The sequence below is a fragment of the Mastacembelus armatus genome, chromosome 4, assembly GCF_900324485.2.
Source record: "Mastacembelus armatus chromosome 4, fMasArm1.2, whole genome shotgun sequence".
Taxonomy (NCBI): domain Eukaryota; kingdom Metazoa; phylum Chordata; class Actinopteri; order Synbranchiformes; family Mastacembelidae; genus Mastacembelus; species Mastacembelus armatus.
Window position 1 is genome coordinate 25,236,118 of NC_046636.1, and position 24,527 is coordinate 25,260,644.

Sequence of the window (24,527 nt, forward strand, 5' to 3'; positions counted from 1 at the left end):
AGCACCATTAGCTGCTAACAAGATGTATGGCTAAGTCAACTGTGATTAACACACTCTGGTCTAGTCAGAATTCACCCAGGTGTTTCAGACGTGCTGGACCAGTCCCCGACCCGGACTTACTAAAACAAAGCCATCATTATTCAGCAGCAAGAAAATAGCATTTTCATTTTTGATGCATTTTATATGGCACTTGTCAAAACAACATATGATATTTATGAACACATCCTTTACAAAAAGTGTGTGTGTGTTTAGATGTTGTGGCATATGTGGTCCATGCACTTTAAAATCTGTTTTTAAAAGTAGGACGTGTATGCACCAAGTCTAGTAACGTGCATTTATTAAGTTTAGAATTTAGGATTTCTACTTTCATTACAGAGCTTAAGGTTTTCAAAACTCATCACTCAGCTGATTGGTTGCATACTTGTTCTCCGCTCCTGTCAGTATCACCACTTTATCTGGCCTGGCTCTCTGGTGCCCTCTAATGGCCCCAAGCTGCAGGTGAAGGAACAGAACAGCTGCAGTTCTGGTGTGGATGGCCCAGTTTATGGAAGAGCAGCATGGAGTCATCACCCAACACAACAAGCAGGTCTGATCACACACAGACACTTGGCCCATATGCTCTGTGTTGTGTCTGACACTGATACCACAGAAAACTATAGAGACTATAGACTATGGACATATATAAACTTCAGTCACATTATGAGTTGCTGTGATGAAATTTGGATTATTCTAATTTTTCACTTTAATTTTCAGAGTGAATCTTAAATCCAGCCGTCCATGGGTTGGTGGTTTCTGGTTCCAATGACCATTTTTATGGCATTTTGTTCTAAACAAATGTAAAATAGTAAAGTCTGTCAATCGTTAGCTTTTAGCTGTTAAGTTGAAAGTGTAATATTAAATTACTTATATTACTCACTATAGTAGGTCTTTGTTACCTCTATTGTACCCAGAGAAGCTAACGTGTAGTTTGACGCTATATGGTGACTATACTACATTGATCCAGTGTGTCCTGTGAAAACTACAGTAAATCCAGTGAGCTGCAGAAAATGTTTTAATTTGTTCAGATAGAAGAGTTCAAGCTGCATAAGTACATGCTTTACTATGAGATAATATTATGTGCATGTGCAGTGTGTGTACAGCAGGAAAAGCCAACGTATATAATGTCTCTGTCCCTCTATGGTATTTGTGCTCCAGACCAGATTTCACTGCCTGATCACAAGCTGACAAGACCACACGAGCTGTTTATTCAGGGAGAAGAAACACAAATTGCACCTGTAAAATAAATCTGAGAGATCAGGTTCAAGTAAAGTTAACACCTTTTTACTGTTCTACACTCAGATGATAGGTAGTATACATTTCTTAAAACACAATAACTAAACTACAATAGATTTGCTTAAATAAAAGTTTCAGTCAACTATAAAACTGCACGTGGATAGTGGTGTAACTGGTGTCACTGGCTAATAAAGTCACATTAAAGATCCAATTTAGCTCAGACAAGTGTGGAAACATGCATAATACAGGGATTTTCACTAAAAATACATTAGAAAACCTACATTCAACAAATGTTCCAAAGGTTAATGTACAAATGTACCAACGTTTTGTCAGACTGCAGTTAATGGCCTGATGAACAAACCTTAAAATGTCAAGACTAGAGATTTATAGTGCTTCTTTCTTTGTGCCAGAATAAAAGAATATCTGGCCTCCAGACATTTAGAAACATAACGAACACACATAACGAGTTACTATTTACTATTTTTTAGTAACTAGGAATAATTTGTTAGAAACAACCAGAAGGGGGCAGAGAAATCTCAGTTTTGCAGACTTCCTCTTTTTACCAGATGTTCTCTCATGTCATGCTTCATTTGCACAGTCATGTTTTAATTTGCAGCTGTGCAGTGGAGGATTGGACGCTTTCAATGTGATGTTTAATTCTACTGTTTGCAAATGTGCCAAAAAGTCAATAAAGCTGCAACAACAAGTGTGTGCATGTAAGATTATCTACTTACCGCAAGGATGCTGAACTAATAGATTTGAGGTAAACATGATGTTTGTCAAGCAAACAGAGCTAAATGTAAATATGTACGCATGGCTCTAAAATGCTGGATGGAGTCAGCAAAGTGGTGACTTTGTATTGAATCTTGGTGGGGAAACATCTTGGCGTCCTGGAGCGAACACACACACACACACACACTGAGGCCTGGAGTCACGCTGTTGTTAAGTCATGCAAATTTTGCTGCAGCCACGGCAGAACTTATAAAGCCCTTTATGGTTTTGTTTCTTTAACACACATCAGCACCCTCAGTGTGGGTCCACCTCCTGATCACATGAAGGTGTTCACGTTCATGTTTGGACCCTATTTGGAACCAGTTTGCTCTTCACTCAGCTCCAGTATAAGCCTCATGTGGGGGAAGAGTGGGAACAGGTGAAGTGTTTCTCCTGCTGGTCTTTCATGAGAGGTGTGTGATGGAGCGGGATCGTGCAGGGCTGTGTCCTCAATTAAAGCCACAGTCTTATTGCAGTGCTTTGAGAATCCCATAATTGTTCTTGTTGAAGTCCAGCTTACTTACAGATGATGAGCTCATTTACTTCAGGATATTACTTGTTTCCGTATTTTTCCCGTTTTTGACCTGACAGTACAGTTGGTGCAGAGTTTACTGCTCTCAGGAACCTCCTCCTGCTCTGCTCCTTACAGTTTTCACTCCTTTTTACACAACACGCATAAAAAGTTGGCTTGCATGGCGGGGAGAGGAAAAACAAGTCAAGCAAACCGCTGACCGTTTTCCTCTTTTGCTCTTTGCACGCCTAAAAACCCCGAGCCTGGCTATGATCAGATAGCCAGAGAGGAGCCAGACGAGGAAGTTGGGAGGAGGGACCAGTGCGGTGCTGTGGTGTGTGGGGAGAGAGGAGTTTTTTTTTTCTTCTGGATTCTCAGGACGCGTCCAGCGCTCTGAAATCGGAGGATCTTTTCATTTTGTACCCAAACCAGTAATGTGCGCAAATGGAAGCGAGAGTCCTGCGTCGTCGCGTTCCTACTGAGCAACAAGGTCCTTTACGCGTTGTCGTTTTAAGAGAGTAACACACCTATGGTGTCCGTGTTAGCACAGGTAGGAAAGAGGATCCCGGAAGAACTCGTAGTGCAGGTTACCTGGTTGTTTGCATAACCTAGACTTTTATTCCCAAGCAAGCGAGAACCGATGGACTAGTTGACTTCACCTTGGTAGTTGTCGTTTCTTGTACTTGTTGAATTGAAACAAATGAAGGGGGAGAAGATGGAGGAGGTGAAGAAGAAGAAGCTGTACGTGGTGATGGACGTGTTGTGCGTTTTAGTCGGTAAGTTATGGACACACACTCCATGTCAGCATGACCTGCATGTAATCTAAGAACCGCGCTGTTGTCCCGACCTGTGCGGGAGCAGCAGCTTCTCACCTGCTTTAGTTATTAAAGTTCTGCACTGTTTGTTTATTTGCACATCAGCACGTCACGAAAACACGTTTCTGTTGAGCTGAAGTGTCCTCAGGAAAACACTTTAGCAAAGTGATCCCACTTTCTCTTTAAAGGCCAAATGCAGGGACCTGGTTTTCCACGCATGGGCGCAGGAGTGGGAATGAGAGAGCACCTTTTCACCCCGTTTGTTTTTGCAGATGCCAACCGGAATTTGTTGTAATGTGACATTAAGTTGAACCATGGCGGGACATAAGAGGAAATACTATCCTCCTCCTCCCGGCCTCGGTGCCTGCTGCAGCCTGCTCACCAGCGCACTTTAGCAGGACTTTACACAGCCCCAGGAAGCTGAATGTTTGATGATGGAAATGCGATCTGCATATGCGCTTATTTCTGTTTCTCCTCAGTGTTTTGTCTGCCAGCAGCCCGGTGTTCCAAGAAAGTCCTTGCTTCCCACACACAGCACATTTCCACAGATATCACTTCCTCTTGTGCTCTAGAAACTATTGTTAAGTCAGGGGTCATTTTATTTTCCGCAACTGCAGCAAATCATCGCTGTGTTAGCTTTTTGTCTGAGATACTGGGCAATGAATCATATCAGTGGCATGTTTATAAGGATAATTAGCGTTTTCAAGCCACCTCTGCCTTTCCCCATTAATATTAAATGAATGGAGCTGAACGGTAAATGAGATGGTTGACAGCAGATGTCATGTAAATGGTTATTAAAGGTTGCATTAATTAAGACAATCAAATAGGACTTATAAACTTACAAGATATTCATTAATTGATATTTAAATGGACAATAAAAAGAAACAGGTGAAATTAAAGAGGGGTTTCCAAAACATAAAACATTATTTAAACATTATTTTTTTAAAACAATCGATGAATTTCATGATCTGAATACTTTACATGGCACCTGCAGTCCTCCATGATGATAACAGTAAGTGTCCTGTTATCATATATATATTTATATCACAAAAACCAACATATGTGTGAACTCGTCACCATCACCAGCAGAAGAAGATGATTTCAGATGCAGCCCCAGTGATGATGTGTGTACGTGGAATGTACCACTTAGGTGGGAGACTGTTTCTTCTTGTTGATGCCACAAGCCATTGGCAGACATGTGTTGTATAATATGCCTGGTGTTTGGCTGAGTGTTCATCCCCTGTTGTGTCTATGTTGGTGACGGTGGGGAAGCCTGAGGGAGGACAGAGATGGAGATGACAGCTCATTACATGTGCGGATCTGCTCGGCTGTGCCATTTCAGCTTTTCAGAGAGCTTAGTGGTATTTAGTGTTTTTTTTTTTTTTATCTGCGGGAATGTCCACAGACAGCTGAACTTGATAAGCCTCACCATTTCGCTGTCACATGTCTGGGATTAGAGTCTGGTCAGGGTTGGTCGGTCAGGTCTGGATGTCTGCATCCCACCCGTTCGCTCCTCCCTTGTGTTGTACCACCCATGTCACCCACTCACATAATCACCAAGTCAGCCCAAGCTTATGTGCGGTTGTAGTAACAACATGGCAGAGCATGTAATTATACTGACCATTAGCCTATATGAAAACAGAGCTTTGACTTGGGTTTGTCTGCGTCTTTGGACTATTTCCATTTGTCATATTAAACAAGAAACTCACATGTGAATCTGAACGTTTTCCTCCCTGATTAAAATCTCTATGTTCTTAAACTTCCACTCACCTATTGGTTTCACCTCTGACTCTAAAAGCTCCTATCTGTGTTGATTCAACATGTTCTTGAAACAAAATCTCCCAGGCCAGATAAACGCAGCAGATGCACCAATAGAAAGTGATTTTATTTCCTTGCTTGCTCTCTGTCCCTGCCCAGTCGAACTAACAACTCTGAGTGAATAGATATGCCTTCAACTGTTTTTATAATATACCTTGAATTCCTGAATAGAGAAATCCAATGCAAAATGGCTGCCTAGAGCTCGAAAGTGGCAGATTCAACACAAGATCAGTCAAATATCTGTATGATTTACAGCTAAGGAGCCTGTCTGGTCTGTCTTGTGTCATTTGCTTTTGCTTTTCTGTCTTGGTCTTGAGTTTCTTGGTCATTGGAAGCACTTGGGTTCCTTTTCTTGCTTATTCTTTCTTTGGCGTCTCCCTCTTCTCATGTCTCCTCCTCTGCATGTGTAAATCTACACTCACTACAAATACATGTTGGGTGTTGGCTCAGAGCACAGAGAGAAAAGACTGGGATTTAACCTCACCCTGCCCAGCGCTCTTATTCATAGGTACGCTGTGTAGCACTCAGAAGAGGAGGCTGTCTGTCTCTGGGTCTAGTGTAGCTGACATGAGCTGCAGTGAGTTATGACTAATGTGCTAGATATGATAGTGCGTGACTAAGCACATTAAGAGCTCACACACACATTTGTTGTTTTTGTGTGTGTGTGTGTGTACACACTCTTTGTTGTGCTGTTAAATACACTGACAAACCAGTTCTGTTAAACATGTGTGACATTTTTCATAACACACATACACACACACACAACTAGCTCATGTATGTAGAGGAAGCAGTTCAAATTCTCATCATGTAATGAGAGTGGGTGGGTTCTGGTACTTTATTGTAAATTTGGATGTAATATCAGATACTTGCAGCTGCAGTCTGCGTACGCAGCTTTTGGTGTGTCCATTCCTTCCTCCAGCTCACAGCTAAAGAATCAAGCGGCTCTGAAACATCAAACTGTTCTCGGTATTTTAAGTTGTTACTGAGTGATTCATTACTTGATACAATAGAGCTTGCTCCAAAACCCCCACAGAAGTACAACCCTCAAAGAGTCATTGCCTATTTCCTCGCATTATTTTCCTTCAGGTAGACTGTGATTGCACTGTATAATTAAATTGTAAGCAGTTTAAGCATCCTGTTCTCTGACCTCGCTGGATGTGGGTTAGCTGAGCTGCAGCGCTGTCTCCTGGGAGCTTGGCCTCTCGTGCATTTGTGTTGGGAAGACTGATTGTCCTGAGTTCTCAGAGAAAGGCTGTAAAGACTCAGTCGGGAATTGTTTTTCTGTGTCATGGAAACTGATGCCCTTTTATCAAAGAGGCATGGAGAAAAATGAGCCTGTTGTTGGTTTCCAAATGATTGTAATTGCACAATGATTTCTGGTCAACATAAGGTCTTTTATCAGTTCATAGTCAAAAGTGGATGAGAATCTTTTCTCACTGTGGTTTCTTTTTAAGTCATTACCACATGAAAGTGACATTCCCAGAAGTTAGAAGGTCAAAAAGGGAACCTTATATGTTTTGAGTTTACAAAAAAAAAAAGAAAGTGCAGTTCCTCTGGCAGAAATCTAGTTTTCCAATGTCTTTTTTAGTGCCATGATTGAGATGCTGGGGAAGTACCTTCAGACATGTTTATTCTGTCCAGTAACGTTAGAGAGAAAAACATATACATGGCGAGGGAAGTGCCAGTGAGTGAGGAGGAGCAAGAAGCACTAGAAAAAGTAGTCCTGATTTGAACTGTGTCACTAAGATTATCACTGGTGGGTGACAAACGATAAACATGGCTCCATTTGTACTGTGTGATTTTACTGAGGACTCATTATACAGATGTTTCTAAATGTGACACAACACATTTTGAGATTTTTCAGAAAGCTCTGTACCGTCCAGGATACTTACAGTCTTTTAACTCCTCCTGCAGATCTTTTTGGGTTTAGCTTTAAACCTGTGTGGCCTACTCCTTTGATCCAGTCCAAAACCCAAACTCTTTGATTGTCAAACCAGATTTAGCTGCCCTCCCACCATTCGTCTGACCTCGCCTGTCACCCCGTCTCCTTCTGCACTGCTTGAAGCTAAGCATGCGTAAATGATGGACGGAGCGAATCGGTGAGAATAAAAATAAAGAATGGGCAGCAGCAGCAGAAGCAGCAGCAGCAGCAAGATTTGGTGTGATTGAAGTTGGGCGTTTCTCTTGTGAATTAGAATTCCAGAGGCCAACGCCAGCAGAGGTTTGTAGGCTCAGCAAATACCTTCCACATTAGTCAGTCCAGCTTGGAGTGAAACAGTCAAGAACAGGGAGCGTTTGGTTGTTTTTGTCAATGCAAGCCACATTTAAAGGTCATAAAGGTCTGTAACATCACCGCTGTTGATACACTATAAAGCTTTGGTGCTACGGGTTTCTTACTGTCATGTCAACAAAGCATGTTTGACATGGGAGGAAACAAAAAGGAAAGAGAGAGAGGAAGAAAAAAGTGCAAACTGATTGTAGCTAAAAAGAAAAATGTCTGCCTCTGTGCTGTGCTCATCCACGGTGAAAGGACACGTGAGTTCGAAATGGAGAATTACCAGTGACACATAGACGAAAAATAAATGTGAGAAAACAACAGCAACCCACAAAAAGCAAATATGAATCGGAATAGAGAGAAATACTGTTCAGAAGTTGCTGAGTGACCTTCATGCTGGAAGACAAGAAGAGAGAGTGGAAGAAATTAGTTGGACGAGCTTTGTGTTCCAACTGTGACCCTGAAGGAAAGTCTTAGACAGGCAGGGCAGCCCAGGTTCAGGAGAACACCCTTCAGACTCCACGCTCAGGCTTTACATGACCTAAAAATGTGCACAATGAAAACCCAGACTGGACGTTTTTTAAATGCAGGATAATAATTAGTAACCCATGTGGTTCTGCAGGTGCAGCAGGTTATGTCACAGAAACCAGGGCAAGTAGGTGTGAGGTGCTCTCACAGCCCGTCACAGTTTGACTCGAGGCATCAGGAAAAATAGAGCAGGGCTCAGAGGGAAAGAAATGAGAGACAGAAAAACTGACAAAACAGAAACACAAAGAGGCAGAGAAAGGACATAATGAGCCTCCGATCTCAGCCCCAGAGTGTGATTGTGGTCCACGTGGTCTGGCGTAATTGCACATCTGCCAGCTAAATAAAGCTCTGTCCCATTGAGGTCTATCTATTTACAACAGAGGGAGAAGTGTGTGGGTGGACGAAAATGACAGAGATGTAGCTTCAGTGAGAAGAATGAATGAGAGAGAAAGAAAAGAGAAAACCCAGAATGGAGGATGTGATTCAGCAGTGGTAGAAGGAAGAAGGAAATGAAGGAAAATGCTAATTTCTTCTCACACTGACATCTTTGTTAGTGGGGTTACAGTTCCTGCTAAAATCCTTCATGAGGCTCCTCTGAGATATTTTCTTCAGACCGCCTTGACATCATCAATTACTCAGCTCTTTGTTTGCACTATTACCCATTTCAGCAGGGAGAGACACAGAGGTGCCAGTGCATGAATGCTGTTCTGCAGCCATGAGAAGCCTTAAAATGCAACTAAAGCCTCTAAAGTTGGCATTCCCTAATCTGAGACAGGAAAGACAGAGCCCTGCGACTTCAAACAGGCTCCCATTAGGGGCTCAGGCTGGAGATTTCTGACTGGCAGCCTGAGAGTAGTTTCCTGGCAGCCCCTTCAATCCCTCCCTCCATAGACATAGGCACCTAAAAAGAAGGTTCTCCTGTATCCTAAACAAGTACCTCTACCTTTCCTCCATGTATATGTACTTTCAGATTTTCTTGACAGAAAACCCATCATAGACGTCTGAATTTAGCTCAGACAGAGACACTGCTCGGTCTGTAAGTGGCTGTAGCACTGGAGCAGTGCCGGTATGGGTTGTGGGGTTGTCTTGTGGTATGCTGGTGAACTATTTTGTCTGCAGTAGCATCTATTTTTGCCTGTAAGCTGTGTACTGTATGTATATGTGTCTGCTCTTCAGAAGAGTGGCTGGATTGTTTCTCTGACATCCACCCGAGGCACCGCTCATAAGACACACACACACACACACACACACACACACACACACACACACACACACACACACACACACACAGGATGCATCCATTCATTCTGCCCATGACGGAAGTCAAGACACTTTACATCATCATCTTATTTGAACGCTTTAATTTTCATCCAGACTTGTAATTCATGACTAACAAGTGAAAGTCATATGTCAGCTGAATTAGTGCTTCATTTATGAATAAAGAAATAATTCACACGTTTTTACAAGCCAGGAGAGGAATATTTAAGACCAGGTGCCACGGCCTGTGCCATTTGGCCAACTGGCAAAATTCATGTTTGTTTAAAAGGATTTAGTCAGCACAAAAAAACAATTAAATCCTTTAGCATATGGCTAAACAGATAAATGCACATGACACCTGAGAATTGAATGTTGTTTAGCCTTTTTAAGGTTTTTAGGTGGTAGAAAGTGTTTCGGTACCTGCTGGTACTTCTCTTTGATGTTTCTCCAGCCCTGCAGTGATTAATGGTCCCACACTGGCCAGTGTTAAAGGCTTCATAAAACCTACTGACGTTATAATACAGTGTGACTGCGTTATAGAAATAATTATGTTCTTCTGCTGCTTCACACTGACGTTTATCATGTTGTACTAAGTAAATAAACATTCCCCCAAACTCCAAGGCCAAACTTGTAAAACTTGGTGTCATATATTTAAGATATACAGTATGTTAGTATCTGGTGGACAAACAAGTTTTTTTTCACAGTTTTCGGTTTTATCCTAAGATGCCACACCTGCTTAAAAAGTTGGCATTGGCCAACGGAGGTTAAATATTAATGAAAGAGGTTAAATATTGTCAGAAAATTATAGCTCATGTAATGAAACTTTCTCCAGTGTCGGTGTCCCACTATTTGTCATCAACCAGAAGGAGAAAGAAAGGCAAACCAGTCACTGTTGTTTCAAGACAATGCGTTCTGGTTCTTGTCAGCTGGAAGCAGGATGTAGGATACAGATGCAGAAGCTGCCACCCAAAAAGCCACATTAGTACATCAGTATCAGGGCGTTCCCCCGAGGTGCTGGAGACAGGATGTTAGTTGAATACAAGAGACCTTTTATTGTGCTGTAGCTATTACAAACAGGATTTTGGTGGTGTAAAGGAAATATGTGGAATAAGACTTTATACCCATGGTTCACCATGTCCTGACATGGCTGGTGGATGTGTAAACTGGGGTCCAGTAGGCATCTGGTGGTTGGTGTGAAGCTGCCAGGAGGGAACAGGTGTGATCGAGCATATATATGTTCACTAAACATGCTGGTTAAAACTCTCATAACCTTTTGAGCAAAACCTTTTGAGCACTGTGTAAACCTTCTTTTAGCCCACTGACAAGCTGATAAAACATCTAAAACCCCTAGTGTTGAAATACTGTAGCTGTGTTGTGATTTCCCCTTTTTTTCAAATGTCATATAAAGATTGGCGCGTTTTGTTTCTATGATTACCATGAAGTCATTTGATATCTTTTATTTATTTCCTTTTTTTGTTCCTTGTTTGTCTAGTCCAGACCCAGCTGTAAGGCCAGATTATCAGGAGTTTGTGTGCGATGATGTGCGGTTTTGTTCTCCTCTTAACACAAAGCTTCTATTTTACTGCCTTTCTTACCTGAGCCAATGAGACTCTTTGTCTTCGTAGTGTCTGTGAGGAAAACCTCAGCAGTTTTCTAGACACCAAACAATTTCTGCATTCAACTTATAGAAACTTGCTACATCAGTGAAACAATGCTCGGAGCTTCCTGAAGTGTGTTATCAGATCAAAAGTCTGTCTGTTCTGTTAAATAAGGAGTACAGAATAGTAAAGGGGCCAGTCATGTTTCTCTTGATGTCAGTCAACAGTAAGACTCAGACACAAACTGTCATTGCTGAGTTATGTCTATTCATTGTCAATTGCAGCAGTATAGGGTTTTGCTGTTTATTTGTGTCAGGGTACATTTAGAGTAGACTGCTGATCCATATCCATGTTAAGTTCTGAGCTGAACTCTGCGTTACAGTTTGTTCACCTCAGCTAAATCCTGATCTGCCATCCAGTCGTATATTTTCCTCTAGTCTCGGTCGCCATCGACACGTGGCCTCTTGGTCGGCCTCCCTTAGATCCTCCTGGAATTATGCCAGCTGCAGACATTTTTGGAAATAATACGAGGGGTGCTCTACTCATTTATACAGAAATGTAATACTTTTGGCGAGTGCACTGTTCAAGTGAGCTTTTAAAAATCATTTTTATCAGTTCAGCCTTTACTTATTATTGATATTATCGATATTCCATGAAGTTATCCAATAAATATATTACTGAAGTGATTACTTCATCATTAAACTTATTTGTGTCCACTGAATAACTGGTTTGTTGTTGTTTTTTTAACCCTCTGTGATACTAAACCAAATTTCTTTTGGTTTTGTCACCTTGGAATCGAATCAAATTATCAAGAAACCTACTGGCAGATAAACTGGTTATATATCAAAGATACATATTTTTATCATCTAGCTATCATGGCATCTTTGGCCATTGTACAACTCGGTGTCTTAAGGTTGGATGAACCACCTCTGCCTCTAAACTGTGTCAGCCTAGAGTCACATGTGTCAGCCTAGAGTCACACTACACCCCCAAATGTATTTATTATAAAACATTCCCTGTTATGGTCTTAAACTTCTCAAACAGCTGCGTTTTTCTAAATGTTTTCATTAGCCTTTATCACTACAAACCTGGAATGGACATAAAAGTTTTTCACACACACTTAGCTGCTAAGTGTGCATGTGAGTAGGAAAGAGGGAAAGGAAGACGAAGAGTGACTTATTTTGGGATTAATGTTTCCAAACATCTCAAGGACATCATCTGTGCACTCCGGAGCCTTGAGTGACTATATTTGGTCTTATTTTTTGCACATGGCCACATTATTCAGAAGCTGTGTGTTTTGTCTGCTGTCATTTGTTTAACTTAAGAAGCTTCTTGTCAGTGTGTGTGTATAAGTATCTTCACCGTGCTGGGTATGTGTGATTTTACATACACCCGCATGGCTTTGCACATAAATATAATTTTCCTCTGTTTATTTTTGTAATTTTTTGCTGTGCATCTCTAACCTGACATTTAACTCTCAAATGTTTTCTTTATTCTCGTGGGTTGTTTGATCACTGTGATTTTAGACCCTAAGGTCATGAAGGAGAGAGAAAACAATTTAACCGTCCTTAAAGAAACATTTTCACTTCCCAACTTATGAGATGATGTAATGTCTGAAATCCTGTAGAAAAGAGACGAATGTGTTATTCCAAAACATTTCTCTCAGCGTTGAATGTTCTCAGTTGTTGGTTTGTCAGTCCAGTCAAGTGAAACACCAATAAATTATTCTCACTTTTCCATAAATGTATTCTCTAAATGTAGTGAATTATCTAGCTCACGGGCGGCCAAGCCATGTCCCTTTAGGGCCACTGTCTTGTTTTCCAACCATCTCTGCTCTAGTCATTGCTGAGGGTGGAGGGGGAGGACAAAGTTAATTGGTATCTTCCATCTTCTGATTGACTGAAAACAAGCCGGGCAGTGGCCCTCTGATCTAATCAATGCTTCTGGTTTGTTTTCATTACAGCGGCACTGCCTTCAATCATTATGAGCATCGTCTATAAGCCATATCAAAGGGGGATTTACTGTGACGACGAGAGCATCATGTACCCCATAAAACCGGACACAATCACCCCCGGCATGATGGCGTCTGTCACCATCTCCTGCACTGTTGTAATTGTAAGTTTAACCCGCTCAATCCTCAGTAAAACTAAAATCCTGGAAAGTTTGCAGGACTTCACTCATTTCACAACATCCTGTGCTGTGTGCTCCATTACTAAATGGCCTTTAGGAATTGTGCAAAGCATTTACTGTTTATAGGAGGAGAGTAATTTTATTGTAATGAAGCAAAAAATTGTAACAAAGCTTAAAAAAAAACCACTCTTCAATGTTTTCCTCCTTCTTCCCACAGATCTCCTCTGGAGAGGCTTATCTGGTCTACAGAAACAAAATTTACTCTAACTCAGACTTTAACCAGTATGTGGCTGCACTCTACAAGGTAGTAGGCACCTTTTTGTTTGGAGCGTCTGTCGGCCAGTCGCTCACCGACCTTGCCAAGTTCACCATCGGCCGCCCGAGGCCAAACTTCATGGCCGTATGTGCCCCCAAGGTTTGCACGGGATACATGCAGGTGATTAACTGCACCGGTCCACGTCAGGACGTCACAGAATCCAGGTAGGAGAGAGACACTGGGGGTCATGCCTGAACGTTGTGCTTATAGAGGAAAATATGTTGACATTTAAATCTAATTGTTACACATTGAAAAAACAGAGAATGTGAGATCTTTAGGTATTGTTAGAGAATTGAGTGACGATGATGCTAATGACGTGACACAATATAAACATGCCAATGCTTGATTATTTTTTATTTTCCAGATTGTCTTTCTACTCGGGTCACTCCTCTTTTGGGATGTACTGCATGCTCTTCCTAGCAGTAAGTACAGCAGATATGTTTCAAGCCATCATTAAAATTCCTAAAGCACAATGTAAATTTGCATCCATATGTACAATAATATGGTAATATGTTCATGCAAATATCTGGTTGTCAGGCAGACACGCTAACAGTCCCCAGATGGGTTCCTCTGAGAACAGGCTCATGCATTTGGACCAGTTCTCAAAGACTAGTTGTTGAGAAGGAGACAAAGGCTCATAGGCTCAGTTTGTGCCTGTGGGCATAAAAGGACATGGCGAGATTTCAGGGGAGGAATATGGATACTGAGACAAATAGAGGCCTCAGCTGCCCTTTTCCCAGCAATGATGGAGGCACTGTGGCATTATGGAATCATGTGCTTGTTCTGTCTTCCAGCCCTATCCACTTCATTGCCCTTGGCCTCATCTCTTTGTGTCAAAAGCCAGGCACCAGTGCTACGCCACAAGTTTCAAGAGGCCAAGCAAAGCAATAATGTTCCGTTTAAAAAAAAAAATAAGAAAAGGAAAGATAGGATATCTCCAGCTAGTTTCAGTTCCAGACAGCGGTTTGGGCTGCACTGACTTTGCAAGGCAAATAGTGTAAACAGATAACATGGGATACTCAGCTTGTGTCCTCCAGTGTTCAGTGTGACTGTGTTAGGAGAAATGTAGTGCAAAGCCAGTCTCTTCCTTCAACACCTTTCACCTGTAGTGTTATATCATTGTTTTTACAGTAGGGGGCGCAAACTTTCGCAAAACACAAATGCTGCATTACTGCTGTGTCAGCATTTTGCAGTGCAATTATCTAACATTATGTTAAAGCAAACAAAAGTTGGTCTAGACATCAGTTGCATCATCTTAACCTTTGATTTGCAGCGTTTTGGGGACCAAAACCACTAATGACATCTTTTTTTGCTGTATAATAGCAAGTTGACAGCGAGATCAGAAAGAAACACTTACATAAACACTTTTTCACCTGATCTCTCTTTTCTTCTTTTTCTCTCCTCAACTCTCCCCATCAACCACCATCCTCTGTGCTCGTCTTCCACTGTGTATCGTCCCTCAGCTTTATGTGCAGGCAAGGCTGGTGGCTAAGTGGGCCAGACTGCTCCGACCCACTATCCAGTTTTTCCTGGTGGCCTTCGCGGTGTATGTGGGTTACACCCGAGTCTCTGATTACAAGCACCACTGGAGTGACGTACTGGTGGGGCTGCTGCAGGGAGCACTTGTTGCTGTGCTCAACGTGAGTCTCTGAGACAAATCCACTCAACAAAAACACTTTTAAGGTTTTTAACAGCAGGGTTTTTACCTGATGATATCTCAACTTTGAGTCTTATTCCTGTGGTTTCTAGCTTTAGGAAATCCAAACATGGGTGGGGCTGTCTGGATCATAAAAATGACGTTTAATGAAAGTCTTACTGTATGGGATACTCCCTTCAAAGCACAACACCCACTGATTAATTCATATTTCAGCTTCATGTCAACCTTACAGTTTAAGTTTGTATAAACAGGAAGTATGAATGGAGTGAAGTGCGACAGCAGTAGTGTGTGACTTGATGCAAACCCAAACAGTCACACTGGCAGGTTCTCAGGCAATAGGTCCACTCTCCTCACTTCATCCAGATGGGCGTCTTTATTGGTTATCCCTGTTTTGATTGAACCACTGTCAGCACTGCAAATTCTGGAGTAGCTGAGTGTGTGTGTGTGTGTGTGTGTGTGTGTGTGTGTGTGTGTGTGTGTGTGTGCATCCATGTATGATTAATTGGGAGGTAAGGCCGCACCTTTGGCCTTCACACTGCTGTGTGCAATTAGAGACCCTCTTGGGCATAGTGTTTTATAGCCTACAGGGCTGCTCTCTGTGTGTTCCTTTCAGATGTGTGTGTATGTGTGTGTGTGTGTGTGTGTGCACGCGTCTAAGTGTTAGTGTGTCACTTAACAGCTGTGCACATAGCTGTCCAGACATATGTAATCACAGTTTCCAGCCCTGCCCTTACCTCCATGTAATTTATACGTGCTTACACTTACACAATCTCTGTGGGAGTAACATCCTATAAGTGACCGAAGCTTAACACCTCTCCTCTCTTCTGCAGGTGCGCTTCGTGTCAGACTTCTTTAAGAAACGTCCTCCACGTTGCACTAAGTCAGACAGAGCTGAAAGAGACGAGCCAGAGAGGAAGCCTAGCCTGCAGATTGCGGACTCCGAGAACAGCAACCATTACAACTATCACCACAATCCTGGTCCTGTGTGATCAGGGCTGACGCCGGGGAACAAAGGCTGCAGCCTGCAGACCCCAAACCTGTGTGATAGTAGGATAGTTGGGCTGTGTAGACGACAGTCTTCAGTTTAGGGACTGGCCAGGATCAGCTGCAGTCCTGACTTTTGTAGGCTGCCACACTGAAGACTCTTAATGTTACGTGCAAAGCTCTGTGAGCATGAAATTTGGAGTGTCAATGAGTTAGGTAGGGATCTGGTCTGTAGCTTGCAGCCTCCAAGACTCCCCAGCTCCATCTGTGTCAACCACTCACATCCTACCTGCTCCTCAACCACTGGACTGACTGAGGCGGCTGCCTGACGCCCCACTCAAAGATAACATGATGACCTCCTTTTCTCCTGTAAGAGAGAGAGGAGCATGTTGTTTTAAAAGATGTTAAACTTTAACTGCTTAAAGCTTCATTAAGCGAAAAACTACAAACCCTCAACAACAAAGCTATGACATTCCAGTGCCTTGCTACTGTGCTGACCGTCAGGTAACACCGTAGAAACATGAGCTGGCCACCTGATGGATGTAACTGTAATAATGACTCCTGGCTGTATTAGCCCACCTACTGGCCTCATAGAGGTTCCACTTATTTCAACAGCTTCTTGTTAAATTGCACATCATTTTGCAGAAAGCACATAACATACAGTCTGATTCTAAAACCAGGAGAGCGGTTGTATTTCAGTGAAGCACGGCACATGAGATCTGGCACAGGAAGATGTTGATTTTCAGTGGAATTGGCAGGACTACCAGCTCTTTTTAAATTTTGCTTTTTAATGTTCATATAGAAAGTATCGCTTAATGGAGCTTTAATGTGTTTTCTATGTTGTTAACTTCTGTATGAAGAGCAGTAAATGTGTTGAAAGTGATGGGAGGAAGAAAGATGAGATGTTTATAAATGTTGGTCATAGCACAATTTGTCTTAGTTGCTTTTAGTGCACCTTAAGTTGGCTACACATTAGAGGACTTGCAGGTCATAACAAACGTTGAAATGGAAACCAGCTCACAGTAGATGAGCAGATCCCGTTAGCAAAAACACTCAGAGCTCCCCAGAGCTGCCTTGAGAGAAGATGTGTACTGACCTGACCAGACTGGAAGAAATATTTGGACACAAACCTGTGATCTGAGATCTGAAAATACGTTTCTGCCAAACCGCCATACAAACAGGTCTGTGTACTACTCTCACAAACAATGCAATGCTTTTAAAATGACTATACAGGTTTGCCCTTCCTGGTGAGTCACACTTTTTTGGGCTAATGCAGTAGTACCAGAAATTTCCACTCTGCCAATAGACTATGTGCAACCCCTATATCTGCCCCCACTATTTCAATCCTCCAGTCAGTCCAGAGTGTCTCACCTTCCAATAGCCAATATATTTTCCCATGTAGTGTCATACAGCTGCACCGTGTCATGACGTTTTGCTTTGACTTGGAATTGTATACTGCGGCTCCAGTTCTGTTGTTGTCTTGAAAACCTCACAACGGCACTGAGCCGTGTTTCTTTACATAAAGGTTTGCTGTCAGCTGTCATGTTGTATCATTGTCCATATCTGTATAGATAAAGAGTCTGACTGGACACCGTCAGCTAGTCTGAGTCTGAGTCTGAGCTAAGGGGAGGATGTCTACTGAGACTTGTAGGGCTTGAATGTACGCTGCAACAGTAGTGACGCTTTCCCAAAATGTCAAATTTGAATTGTGGGGTTTGTGTTTAATTCATGTTTCCCCTTTGTGATATGGACTGCAGAGGTAGAGACCAGTGATAGTTGCAGACAGCTTTCATTTCTTTTGGACTTACCACTATTATTTTGACAGTCAAATATTATCAAATTTGGCCTCTCTTTTGTTTTTTTTTAATCTTTTATATTTTTAACTTCTCCAATAATAGTAATAGTCAGAGAAGGATGACAGCCATTTTGAAAGTGGTGTTTAATTTATTTTAAATACAAGTTCTTTCTTTGCTCTTCTAGGTTGGAAATGCCAGCGCTGTTAAGGTTTTGTGCAATCACCTCTGCTTGCCACTATGAGCCATAAATACTGTATCTACTAAGGCATGGGACATGTTTCATCATCCGTGAAAGGTATTTATATATCCAAGCTTTCACGGATCAGATGGATCCCATTCAGGGTCCAAACATAAGCCAGATGCCTTGGCAGTGCATTTAAAGGGCTGTTGTAATGATAAAAGGTTACATACCCAAATGTGTTTTGAAGCTCGTAACACAGCCCTGTTTCCACTTCAAAGGTTTGCCTATCTTCCTTTCCCCTTCCTGTGTTGATAAATGGGGTTTATTTGTGTTACACCATTATTGTACAGTACACAGACCCCTGGGGGACAGAGCGAATCTCACCTGGTAGTGATTGTGAGGCCCTTAAGCTGAGAGAAAGGCGGGATATTCCATAGTTAGCTTTGTCCTCTGGGACGTCTACATGTTTAAAACACAGATTTACAACAAGAAACAGCTGGAACTGGTTGTGGTGAAGTGCCATGTAAACCCCCTTCCCTCCTCCCTACATCTACATCATCTGTGTTTCTGCAGCCAGACTCTTAGTCTAAATGAGAGTGAGGACGTAGAAGCATCATGATGTTTGATTCTCCTCCTCCTCTGTGGAAGCCAAGGGTCCTAGCTGGTAATATGGTTCAGTGTGTTTAAAGCTCTACAGGAGTAATGCCTTAGAATGGATACTGGTGGGCCAATCTCTTTTTTTTTTTTTAATCTTAACTTGTAGCTATGGTTCATTTTGTGTTTGCTCTTGTATGTATATATCTATAGCCTGTAAAGAATTTTAAATAAAGATATAATCCACATTCATGTATACATTTTTTAAATTTATACATTTAACATCACTGCTTTTATCATGTAATTGCACCAATGACACAAATATTTGAAGCTTGATATATTTCATGTCTACACTGCTCGATAGTTGGTGACAGTAAGCACATGTCCTGCACAAAGGAACCTTTCCACTTTTTTCAGACAACTGGTATGAAATTTGTTGTCAAGAAGTTGTTGATGGGAAATTTTTCATTTGAATGATATTAAAAAATGTTTCATCAGACACATCAGAAGGTCGTCACACCTGAGGCGAGTTCTGTAACAGTGTGTGGACGGTACCGTCGGTTTCATTTGGCATTTGTTGAAAATGATGTAATCAATCCTCCACCATGATGTACGGCATGTGCGCTCAGAAATCTGATAATACTTTGCCCAAAACGCTGGAAAAACAATCTTTCTTACTCTGCTTCTAGTCGTAGTTTGCCAAACTACAAATTGTGCATATTTTGGCGCAGCTTTTGAGATGTGTTCAAGATTACTGCACACAGCCCAGTACAGTGAACAAGATTTATAGCTTCACCTCTGGAGACACACTGTCAAGTGACTGATTCATGACATGACCTTTTATATGTTGTTGTTTTTTTTTTTAAACTAGAATAATTAAAACCAAGTGTTCAGGATTTACAAAAGGGTTAATCAAGTCACTCCTGCTGCCCCTGTTCATCCAGCCAGAGAATGGCACGCTCCACAACAATAATCTCATATATATTTATAATGAAATAAACACAGGACCCATGGGGACTTTTTTGTGACTTTCCTGGCAACGGTATTGAAAACCACAGTCATCCCTCATTTAAAACAATATTATGCACTCACATGTAGTGGAAGTTGTGTGTATGTGAAGCTTTTTTTTTTTCTTTCTGTAGCCTCAGAAAACAACTAGGAGGGCGAAAACATGTTGTATTTACATGACTAGCCATTTAGGTATGGTAAGAGTGTGTGTGTGTGTGTGTGTGTGTGTGTGTAACGGTGAGTGTGCCTTGTTTCATTATGAGATGCAGTCCCTGGTAACCAGGACATTAGTGAACAGTAGGACACTCGCTATTAAAATGTAAATGCAATAGATTCTGCATTCCCAATGCTCTAAATTATTTTTATAACTGGACACTAAATCAGTATGTTATGAGTAAAGTTGGAATTTGGGAAAACAATATTGTTAAATACTGTTCAATAAACTTAATAACAGTAGTTTCATAAAAGGCTGGTCACAAATCATGAGACCTTTCTGGAGGAATCTGTGAATGACCTGGAGCCTGGTGTGAAGTGGCTCATGAGATGAGTGGTGTGGGAGAAGCCTCAGCATTGGAGAAAGTAAACAGAAAAAACTTCATTGCCAGTATTTCGACGCTTTGTTGGATGGAGCTGAATGTTATATTCTCGGTTGTTCAGCCCACTTCGGCCAGAGTCCCGGTGGGCGACAGCCACATGGTTTCAAGCTGGAATTTGTAAAACAGTAGTAAAGAGTCAGGGTGGGATAAGGGTGCTGCCAGAACATATGGGCTGCTTGACATCTCCTCATAGAAAAGTTGACTTTGGATGGTGTAACACTCTTTGTAATCTCTTATTAACTTCCAGAGAGTGAGCTACATACAGGGAATTGTTTACAAATTTATTGAGACGAGACTGAATAAAATTTAGTAGCCAGAACAATCAGCAAGTCCTGGGTTACAGCACTCAACAATTGATCGCTGTGTGAGGTCCCTGTAGAAATGGAGTGAGAGAAACACAGAGAAGACAGGCAAGAAGAAAAGGGAATTAGGGAGAGGGAGTGTGAAACCAAAACAGACGTGGAAGCGAGCTGAGGGTTTCCATGATTAGAAGTGATAAATGGGAGACACAGGCTTGGTCTTGGTCTTCAACCTGTGTTAAATTTAACTTTATTATTTTGTGGCGTCTACTGAGCTGGGACAGTTTGCGTCCCATTTGCAGCACTTGAAAGCAGAAAGCACCTCTAGGGAAGTCACTTATAGTGTTTCACCAACACACTGTGATGCAGACAAGTCAGGACTGCAGCCAGAAAGTGCTGGCGCTCCTGACCATCGGTAGGACCTAGTGTACTTTTACAGATTAAATAAAGACATCAGAAGATATCAGTGGAGTTAGTTTGGTGATTTTATGAGTGGTCTGGAACCAACAGTGTAGTCGTTTCTTCTGTTTTCAAGTGATTATTTGATTGAGGAAGGGAAGAATTTGAAATTAGACTCAGATGTGCATAACATCAGAAACATTTAAATCACTATGTGCTATATAGGAAACACGGTGGGTGAGTGGTTAGCAGTGTTGCCTCACAGCAAGAAGGTTCCTGGTTTGAAACCCAGCAGGGGCCTTTCTGTGTGCAGTTTGCATGTTCTCCCTGTGCTTGTGTGGGTTTTCTCCAGGTACTCTGGTTTCCTCCCACAGTCCAAAAACATGTATGTCAGGTTGATTGGTGACTCTAAATTGCCCATAGGAGTGAGTGTGAGTGTGTGAGGTTGTTTGTCTCTATGTGGCCCTGTGATGGACTGGGGACCTGTCCAGGGTGGACCCCTGCCTTTCACCCAAAGAGAGCTGGGATAGGCTCCAGCAGGTCCCTGTGACCCTGGTTAGGACTAAGGGGGTCTAGATGATGGATGGATGAATGAATGTGCTTTATATTTACTATTGGAGTATATTGACAACAATATTCCGCAGCACTGCATCAGAGGTGTTACACAGAGCAACCTCTCTTACTTTCTCATGCTAGAGGCCAGAGGAGACATTTTTAGCTTGGCGCTGTATTCTAGCAATTAAAATGCCTCCAGAAATGAGCAGCTAGTTTCTGTTGTTTTTCTCTTCCTATTATAGACAGCAGCTAGTCTTCCTGCTCCATAGAAAAAATACTGCTTCTACAGAGAGTCACATTAATTAACCCCCTCTCTCCACACACACTCAGGCATACTCGTGTTATTAATGCAGATCCATCAGCCGGTGTCATGGCCTTGTGTAATTTGAAAGAACAGTGTGAATATGTTGGGTTATAATTAAGCCCACAAGACTAAAATCAGAGGAATTGTCTGCACTAACCCTTCTATGCTGAGGGAATTATTTTACGATCACAGTTTTTAATATGTTAATTCACATAGGCTGCATTTTAATAAAGCTGCTACTGTTGATGAAATACATTTGTACAATTTAAGGTTAACCCAAATACCTGATTTCTTCTCTTTATAGGGTGGTTACACTTAAATGGACCAGAGTACAACAACCTTTTTTCCTTTCATTTACAATGAACTGAGTGAAATTGTTTTTCTCACTTTTTCCAGCCCCAAACCTGCAGCTATGCCTTTGGAACTGATCCCCACATTTATTCAAACTGTACGTATTTCTGGTTTTATCTTTTTATGATTCACTTTATTCTGAATATTTGATTTGTGGCTAATTGTGCTCACGTGTTCTTGTCATGTTTCTTGTGAATGTTTTTTTGCTTTTTGTTGTCACAATAACAGACCAGACTGACCCTGCGGTTCATTTTATGATTCACTTCCTTTGGTTGGTGGCAAATTGGATTTCACCAGTTGAATTCAGCTGTGGGGGGCTCAGATGGAGACAGTGTGAGATAAGGAGTCTGATGAGTATGATGACAACAACAGCAGTGCAGATCAACAAGCCTGACTGAGATGTTGTGTAACTATAGAATTGGATTTGAATTGATTGAAGAGTTGTATTATTAGACTGTCCGGTTTTATTCTTTTTGCAGATGCTGGTTTTATCCTGTAGCAAATGTAGGTAGTTTCCAAGGCTCAGAAAGCTGCTGGGTGATATTGTCATACAAAAGTGATACCAGAGAAGTCAAAATGATGATAAACCATGAGATTAGCCTCATCTTTGTCTCTTCATCACATCAACATGTTTATACCAATTTGTCCAATTTTACACTGATATAAACATACCATTGTCATATCGTATTCATTCATATAAGCTTGTGCTCTAGAGTCAGCAGCATGTTTAGTGTTATATTTCTATATTTCTATAGTCACTGGTCACAGCCTTAATTTCTCAACTTAAATTTCTTTTTGTTTTGTTTAATGTGTTTTTCAAGGCCTCAATTGAAGCCCTCAGCAAGCCAAGCAAAAATGACATGACACACCACTCTCACTGCAATGAGCTACTGGAAAGAAGTGTGAGGAAAATGTAGCGAGGCAGGAGAAACCTTTGGCTGCAGGAGAGGTGGTTTTAAGCAGTCTGAAGCGCTCTTGTCTCCAGATTCCAGACTCCAGTCTCTTGGCCCTTTACACGTTGTCTTGGACAGCAGTTCTGTGCTCTGGTAGCCCAGCTGTAGGGGCCTCACTTTATAATGCCACATTTCTTTCAGGCAACTCAGGGAGAGAGAAGCAGAGAGAAAAGGAGCAGAAGCAGCTTATTTGGCTGTTAGCCATCCTCACCACCACCACCGGTGACCCTGATGAGGGATTTATATATTTATACACATCATTCCTCTCACCTCACCCAGGGGTTTCGTGTCAATCCCCCTCTGCAATGCAAGTCATGCACAACTTTATAGATTTGTGGTTAAAGGGAAAGCAGGGAATAGTAGCGACACGGAGAGGTAAACAAACACTGGATACGACGCTGAAGCCACGTGTGACAGGCCATCTTTTAGGAAATAGCCCAAGGTCATGTTTCAAGCGAGAATGATGTCATTGAAAAGAGAAGTGTGCTGTGTAGTCAAGGGCATGTGGCTGAATACAAGTACAGTTATTAATGAAGAAGAATGATAATGAGGAAAGGTGGAGTTGGGTTTCCGTATTGTATGTTTACACAAAATTCCATACTAACATACAGTGAGACACTGTAAAGCAGCCATGCATCCACTCATGCAGAGACCACCCATCTCATACGATATGGATCTCTTCAAGTTATAGCATTTAACTATTAGATTTCATAGTGCCGGACATAGCATGTGTAACTCATTGGGGAGCTCAACACACACAATTCCAACCCTCTAACTCAGCATTCGCACAGTATAGTGATGCCAGTTCACAAATACCAACATATTTTCAAATGACAGCTTAACTACATTTTTTGCGAAACCCAAACTAAATGGCCTGACTAATTACTAAATCAGCTACAGTGAGCACACCATCCCTCAGCCACAGGGGCGTATGAGGCTGTTATACATTATTCTAAACTTGTCATTTACCATATCTGTTCAGATCATTTTTCCAAATGCGGTTTGTCTTGGTGATAACATAGATTTTTGCTGACAATAAATCCTGGAGCTATGCAGGAAATTGTTTTAGGCATCTAAAGTTTCTTCCTGCTATATGTGCTAGTTGGACTATTTTAACAATGAAATAAATTTCTATTAATACATTATGGCCGGAAAGATGCATTTACATCTGATTCTTGACTCCCAGAGCTCATTCTTGCCTTTAAAAAAATCCTTCTTTAGACAGTGTGGAATTATCTTTAATCTCAAACTATGATTATTGTTGCGTAGCTGTTGCTCCTGTAGCTGCATGCAGAGACAGAAGGCCCACAAGGGGATATGGGATGCCTGGGTCTGCTCAAAAATCTGCAGAGCGAGAAGGAATAATGGCTGAAAGAAGGGAAAATGTTAGTGTAGATGCTGCTGGCCAAGAACAAGAAGGAGTGGTGCATAGTCCTGAAATTTAAGAACCTTCTGAAGAAGGGAAAGTGGTGTCAACACAAAACTGTGCAAAAGAAAGAAAGAAAGAAAGAAAGATGTACTTACCCCAGTAATCAAAAGATAATGTGGTTAAAGAAAGA

The 24,527-nt window shown here is 41.6% G+C and overlaps 1 protein-coding gene across 1 annotated transcript; it reads left to right on the forward strand.

Annotated features, from left to right (window-relative positions):
• The first annotated feature begins 2,815 nt into the window (after nucleotides 1–2,815).
• Nucleotides 2,816–16,382, forward strand: plpp2b (phospholipid phosphatase 2b). The gene is made up of 6 exons (XM_026305358.1): nucleotides 2,816–3,330; nucleotides 12,809–12,960; nucleotides 13,193–13,455; nucleotides 13,656–13,713; nucleotides 14,755–14,931; nucleotides 15,779–16,382. Exons 1-6 carry the CDS (start codon nucleotides 3,255–3,257, stop codon nucleotides 15,935–15,937), a joined length of 885 nt encoding a protein of 294 aa, XP_026161143.1. The 5' UTR covers nucleotides 2,816–3,254; the 3' UTR covers nucleotides 15,938–16,382.
• The last annotated feature ends 8,145 nt before the right edge of the window (nucleotides 16,383–24,527 follow it).